At 42.8% G+C, this 7,585-nt stretch overlaps 1 protein-coding gene across 1 annotated transcript; it reads right to left on the bottom strand.

The window, feature by feature from the left end:
• Positions 1-1,747: 1,747 nt before the first annotated feature.
• rp9 (RP9 pre-mRNA splicing factor) lies at positions 1,748-7,375 on the bottom strand. Its single transcript, XM_075449287.1, has 6 exons — positions 7,061-7,375; positions 6,866-6,896; positions 6,618-6,747; positions 5,327-5,418; positions 4,913-4,974; positions 1,748-2,516 (listed from the first exon to the last, which is right to left on the bottom strand). Exons 1-6 carry the CDS (start codon positions 7,204-7,206, stop codon positions 2,288-2,290), a joined length of 690 nt encoding a protein of 229 aa, XP_075305402.1. The 5' UTR covers positions 7,207-7,375; the 3' UTR covers positions 1,748-2,287.
• Between the last annotated feature and the right edge of the window lie 210 nt (positions 7,376-7,585).

Genomic DNA, 7,585 nt, shown 5'->3' with positions numbered 1-7,585 from the left:
ATTGGAACCTTCATTTGCATGCTTATCGCTTTCCATACACAAATTTGATGCAAGAAATGTGCTGAATCAGAGCTTAAAGAACTAAACGTGGTGTTACTGTCCAGATTCTGACAGCCTTCACTGTGCCGAAGCTCAAACACAATCAGGACATTGAGTCTGACCTGCTCCTTGTCCAAAATGACAGATGGCATCAATAAAAAGACACCGCTGACCGCATTTTCTCTACGTAGCACTGCCTCCCCCTGAGCTGCTTCTGTGACTGAATCTCATCTGAGATTCATGGTGCAACTCGGAGGGAAACTGGACCGTTTCACCAAAGTGGATTTATCTTTGCTTCGAGGCCCGAGCAACTAGAGAAAGGATGGACAGCCGCCACTTAAAGTGCATGAATGAAGAGAGGAGTGAGATGAGAGAAGAAACTAAAACTATGTGCTCTGAATCGGCAACAAAAACAGGTCTCCTGTGTTATGATTGGCTTTGTTCTTAGACATTATGTATTCACATTCTTTATTTTACTAAACAATCTATGTTTCTATCTTGCACCTGTCCACTCTGCTCATACAAACGCCATGTATGTCCCTGAATGGTCCAAGACTTTAAGATGACATGGCGGGACTAAATAACTGGGTCAGATAAAGCGTCTCTATTAGGTCAGATACAGTAGATACACACCTAACACAACACTCTCTCACATCACATCCAAAGAACATGAAGAAGACGGTGGGTGGCCTGCTCATGTCACTGAAAACTGGCCAATTATACTCTGTCGAGTGTAAGTACAAGCTCTGTGAGATAAAGGTGAACATAAATATGAAATGTTTCCAGATATCGGGGCTCGGGCTGACGGATTTCCTGAGAGTCGCCGCCATACTTTACATGTGAGCACGAATAAATACTTTGTTTAACTTAAGATTTCTCCAGCTTGTTCTTGGGCTTCTGATGAAAGAATCGGGCTAACAATTGGCTGAATTACCTGCTACGCTCAGATGAAACTCCTCACACAAACATATGATGTTTACTTCCCACAGCCGTTTGAACTATTCAGAAGGCCCCAGACTCAAATCTTAATGGAAATATGGTTGGCCTGGTCCCTGTGGGGCCGCTATAATTGACGCCCTATCAGGGTCATTAGGAAAAGGGAATGTTTCCAGTTCGTATCCACAGGGATACACGTTGTTTGAGAGGGGGAGAAGCATTGGCTTTCCTCAAATGTGGCCAACAGGGAAAATCTTGGTTCTAGCAGCTTTAGGTGAGCTGAACATGACACACTATTGTTGTTGGAGAACACAATTCGATGATTAGTCGATGGAGATCTGCTCCACAGCAGCGTGAGGATAACAGACTAGGAAATAACCTTAAAGAGGCAAGGGAATATTCCCAGAATTCCATGCTAGCTCTAGCAATCATCAATCCCCCTCCAACCCTATGATGCATTTTTTTCACAGTATAAATATCTGAAATGTTTTGCTGCACCATCTTCAGCATCTTAAGTCACCATAAATGTTAGAAATGAAGAAGAGGCCAAAGTGATAAACAGTTTTGTTGTTTTTTTTCCCCTGCCTGACGTTGGGTAAACTTGGGAGAAAAAGCGATCTTTATTCTAAGAATACGGGAATGTATTTGCAAACATTCTTCCCCCATTTCTGTGGGTTTTTTCAGAGCAAATAAGAATATTCCAACCTCAAATCATTCCAAACATTTCTGTGAAGTCACCAGCATTTAAACATTCTGGTTTATGTGGAAAACATTCAAACTGCAACCCAACATTTAATTTGGACTGTACAGTCACTTGTTATTACAACAGCAAGGCTAACTGACTGTGGTGGAAAATACAATCTCTTTATGTTTCTGTAGTCGCTGACATACAGAACCTGGGAAAGAACATTATCTCTTCCACCAGCAGGTTGCTTCCATATAGCTTTTGGCTCATTGTCCATACAGTAAAGAGTCTTTCACATGAGGAAGTATGCACCAGGATACTAACTTGGGCAGCTAAAGCAACTGACCCCGCGCTGAATGATTCAACAAAGAAGTTGTAAATACAGCATTCCTCGGAGCTGACCTTTGAATGAATGAAACAGATGGGAGAAGGCATGCACAGTGAATATTCAGTTTTTTAGTTTCAACCTGCAGAAGAAGGCTTATGGGAGTCTCTAGAGAGCAGCTCTTTCTGAAGCACTCTGCAACACACAATTCACTAGTCTATGATCTATAATTGCCGTTTTTACCTCTTTCTACCAGTAAAGCACGCAGTATTTAGGTCAATATGCCAGCATGTCCCAAAGTCTCAATCCGAATCCGAGCGGTCACTGGTTTTTGAGGACTTGTGCTTTTGCTTCCTTTTTCTCCTCTTCTTGTCTTTCTTTTTCTTGTCCTTCCTCTTTTTGCTCTTCTTGCTCCGATGGTGGTGTGATGATGATGAGGAGGACGAGGAGGAGGAGGAGGAGGAGGAAGAAGAAGAGCTGTCGGAGTCGGAGGAGGTGGTGTCTTGCAGCAGCTGCTGCAGCTGCTGGATCCTACAAACAGGAAGGGCACACGAGAGAGAAAAGGAAGTGGCATTAAGAGTTGAGGCTGCGGAGGAAAACACAGCTGATACTTGACTCGGTGCTCGGCTCGTTGAGCAGCCTCTGTGCCAACACCAGCATTTCAGGCCTGTGGAGTTAGATAAACGTTAACACTGCAGGTGCGAGTGGGACTGTCCGATCACACGTCAGAAGACACGGCTCAACAATGAGGTCATCCTGTCACTTCAATATGCAGCTCAAGCACAGATGAGGCGAAGTAGAAACTGAAGCTGAAGCTGAATATATGGCTAAAAAACTCTCAAGCCAACAGATGATCAATAATGTCATCTTATTAGCATTTGTAGGTTTGTGGGCTGGCTCCGACTCCAGCCTCTCACGACTAAAACAAACAGTAAGACAAGCTGGTCGCAAACGCAAACAAATGCCACAACAGACTGTAGGTGACGTCAGCTGCTTCTTAACTAGGTCTTTGTGACAAACAAAACAAACCTCCTTATCCACTGCTCTGTCCGAGAGAGCAGGGAGGCGCCAAACTGCCAATCCCTCAGAAACAAAGGTGAACGGATCTTTTAGAGGCCACCTGGCGCAAACACTCTCTAACTGGCACAGAAAACCCAGCTGGAGCACTGAGCGATAACAGAAGTGCACCATTTTCTAATGAAAGATGAAGAGGTTCTCTAAGAAAAGACTGGCACGCTCTGATGAAGTGTCCCTCAGAAGTCATTATGGCCGTGAAGATCAGAGGGAGCCGAATGATTAACAGAACACTTTGGATCTCACACCGATCAAACTAAACTAACATATAGAGTACCGTCTCATATTCTTATCTTGTTTAAACAGATATCATGTAGATACACAGCCTAGTCTTGATAGCACCCCCCCCCTAGATAACAGTTACTGTAGAAGGACACATGTAGTGACCACATGTCAGTTTGATGTTAACTGACCTCGACTTTTTGAGCTGTGCTCCGAGTTAGATAAAAGAAAAGGGGAGACGAGAAAAAGTGCTGCACAGATTTTCTTCTTCAGAGATCAGATCGAGTTTCATCAAAGTGGACATGAGCGCAGTGCGATACATGTGTATGCGTCCGCTTCCAAGAGGACAATAACCAGAATTCAACAAGTTCTGTGAGAATATGTTGTCACGAGTTGAGCGAACAGCTGACAACTGCAGCGCAAAAAAAATAAACACCCCGCTTTAACCGTCGGTCACCGACTCTCGTGTGCAAATGTAAGTGTGATAATGTTGCTAAAAACGCAGCCGCTCAGTTAACAGCTCATCTTCACCGCTGACGTGACAGCTTGTGGAAACAGATGTATGCAAACACCCGAATAAGCCAGCAACCAAAACCGGCGTTCTTTCTTGCACCTTGGCAAAGAAAGTCTTTTGAGGGAAATAAAAGAAGGAAATTTGTACTTAGCCGACTGTAATTCGGACAAAGATATCAAATTTAGCTTACTGGCACCATCTAAGCTACACGTGAGGCCTTGCCAAACAGTGGAGGGGGGATTTCACAAAGAACAAGAGCTGTGCAGAGTATAGACATTCCGGTAGAAGCGCGTAAGAGAAGGAATAATACTGAAAATGTGAACAAAATTCAATTAAAAAAAATAAATAAATACACCAACTAAGCTCTATTCTCATAAACATGGAGGCAATTTGTGTTGTTTGAGTACATATAGCTCAATATACATCCAAATTTCAGATATATCAGCGGAATTAAAGACACATTTAAAGCCAAAAAAAAAAAAAAAAAAAAAAAAAAAAAAGGAGGTGAGGTGAAATATAACCAGTTTGGTTACAGTCCTACTGTCAGCGTGTACAGTATTACAAGAAAAGAAAAACCCTCCTTCAAAATACAGATGCCGGTCATTTCAACGACCTCGGACACAACACTGGGTGTGCAGTAGGAAAACATGCAGGGAGAGCTTGGCCTGTCTCACTTCCCTTTCAAAGGAGATGTCAAAATTAATGTGGCACAGACACGCAACTAAAACTTCAAAGTGCCTCTGGCCTTTAAATAACCTTTTTGCAATGCATGCTCTCTTTCTTTCTTTTTCTCTCTCTCACACACACACACACGCTGCTGCTCTGCATGTATACAAACACCCCTGCAGTAAGGCTTCATGGTGAACTAACCTAAAGTTCAAGCATGCCGCTGTCAAAAACGATTTTTATAAGAAACTGGCAGTGGAATCCCTGCTGCTCTGCTGAGAAGACAGTAAAAAAGAAACCCCACAAAGTGTAAAACACTGTAAGTTTGCAACTGTAAGAGGATTCGACCGAGCGGGGCATCAAAACTGCCTTTTGTCCTTTCATGTCAGGTGAAAAATTCTGTATTTCAGCTCACACGCACAATGCATGACAGAGACATGCACGAACATACCTGGTTTCCTTTTCATTCCTTTTGTTTTCCCGAATGATATCATACATTGGGTCTTCGTGAGCCTAAAAGATGAAAATAATACACTATGAAAAAGTGGAAACAGAAACCATGAAAAGACATTTAATATACCAATTCACATTAGATCCAGAACATTGTCGACACAGCATATTCCAAACAGTCTTATGTAAGCACTTTTAGATATATTGGCGGAATACATTGGAGATAAAAATAAATAAAATGACAAAACTGCATTTATGGTAATTATTGCAGAGGCTGAGCGTTCCTGTAGAGGGTATTGTTCCATTACAGATACGCTGAAGCAAAGCTGTTCAGGCCCAAGCCTCAACTCGGGCCGTCCGGCCTTCTGAGTTTAGAGCGTTATTTGACAGCTTCTATAACAGTCGACCAACTCACCACTCTGAACTGCTCCAGTTTCTGGTTGCCTTTGATGAAGAAAGGGCACTCCCTGTCTCCCGTCCTGTGACCGTAGCGCTTGCATCTCCAGCCTGTAAAAGAATTTTAAAAAACGACACGGTATCCGATCTGCAGATATCGTCTTCCGACCAAAATCGTTTTTTTTCCACACTGTCCACTTGCATCTCCTCACCTGCAACGGTAACTAAACAGGATACGATCAGTTATCGCGGTTAAATCTCACCTGCTGTAAATGACCATATAGGCGTGTAAACCCACGATTACTCACATCTGCCATCAAGCTTAAACGATGTGCCAATTAACGCTTTGGAAGAAGCATCTGAGGGGCTCTTGGCTAAATGTAGTTTAATCAAAATAAATGTAGCCTATTATTATATCATGTGCATTTACTCACAGGTTTCACACTGCTCTTTAGCTCAAGTGGCAGCTTTTGTGAGTCTTCTTTAGTGATTCACAGTTTATTCTCGGAGAGGGATTGTACATGAAGTTGTTAACAGTTAACAGTTGTTGACAGTGAAAACACTGTCCGAGAACGGAGCGGCACGAGGCGCGTTCAGATTCTGCAGAAACTAACGCAGATATGTGGACAGGCTCTCTGCGTATTCATATCCTTTATGTGTGTTTGTGGCTCCCAAGCTACCCATCGCTCAGGCTGCATGACAACATGTGGGATGAAGAAATGAAAGGACACTCAACATAATGACAGTCTTTGCTTTGTCGAAAAGACAGAAAGTAAACTTCACGATGCCGTTACCAATCGTGTTTGTCAGAATAACAACAAACAACAATAGACTCGTGTGCATATGTGAAGTTTTTGTGGTTACATTTATGCCCGTCAAAACTGCTGCCCACGCGTCATCCGAGGTTCACAACTTCCTACTGTTCCAGACCGTTAAGCACCGTTATTGCTTTGCAAATAACAATGGAAGGTTGTGTACAATGTATCAAATTATATCCTGTACAAATGTTTAATCTGTTACTGGAAAATGTTTCATATAATTACACCATTTAAATCGGTGAGTTTCTAGGTGGACCTCACTTCAAATGCTAGAATCTGCCATCGGTATAAGGGTAAAAATGTACGCATAGATGTCGATTGTGGGGAGAATCTGACTAATAAATACTGCAATGCATTTTATTCTTATAACCCTGGCAGCAAAGAGCTATATCCCCTCGATTAGAACGGCATCACCCATCCCTCACCTCTGCAGGGCTGTGAAAAGTCTTCTTACACTCAAAGGTGAAATCGAAATTGGGTTCATGTACTCACATTGCATCACTTTCACCTCCCTCCCCAGGGGCATCCAAAGCCCCCTGGTGGGGGCGTGTGCCAGGAAGCTCCTAGCCTCTTCATTTCCTGGTTCAGCAGGAATACAGTCCTCGGGCTTTTCGTCATGCTCCTGCGAACAGAGGCGGTCACTGTCACACATGCCAGGCGTGTTTTTTTTTTTTAAATAAAGAACAAAAAATGAACTTATTGTGAGCTATTTAGCATTCACTAACTGCCTTTTACGTTACCTTAATAAGTCCTGGAGGAGGTTTCTCGTAGCTGCGTGGAGAAAAGATCAGACACTAGTTATGATGCTGCAAAAACAATTTACCAGGAGCAAAGTTTGTGTTAAATTTGTCACGAATTTCCTGGGAAGTATTAATGAAGTCACATGTATATTTCACGCGTAAGTTTGTGCGTTTAAAAAGACGGAGGTTACTCACAAAGTCTCGACGTGTTCCAGTTTTTGGACCTCTTGGTTGAGTTTCTTCGTTTGCGCCTTGAGTTTTTCCACATTATGTTTAGATGACTTGTGTCTCTTGTGATCTCGACTGTCGTCCTTCTCACTTCTTCGCTTTCTTCCCGACATTGTTTCTTACACCAACAAGCAACAGCCCCAAAAGAAACATTAAGTTACTGATACTTTGTAGTTCATACAAAGGATTTTTGATGAGAATTCCGCTCAATACGTCGGCTTACCGCACTAGCGGGCAGCCACCTAGCAAACATAGCTCGGTCTGGTGCTGCTGTACTTCCTGTGCAGTGGAGTTAGTTAGTTAAAGTCTAGCGCCACCTGCAGGCCGTCACCGATAAAACGGGACATGTTGCTTGGACCTCAATTGTTCCTCTCTTTTTGTTTCACTTTGTCTTTCCGCAAAAACAGCCGCTTCTCTGAAAATGCCGTAAAAAAAGCGTCCTTTCCGATTCTATCTATACACTAAGCATTTATGAAGAATTTGGGTGTGTAA

The sequence above is a fragment of the Odontesthes bonariensis genome, chromosome 18 (assembly GCF_027942865.1).
Source record: "Odontesthes bonariensis isolate fOdoBon6 chromosome 18, fOdoBon6.hap1, whole genome shotgun sequence".
Taxonomy (NCBI): Eukaryota; Metazoa; Chordata; class Actinopteri; order Atheriniformes; family Atherinopsidae; genus Odontesthes; species Odontesthes bonariensis.
The sequence above is the reverse complement of the archived record's forward strand: the minus strand, read 5'-3'. Positions and strand labels throughout refer to the sequence as shown.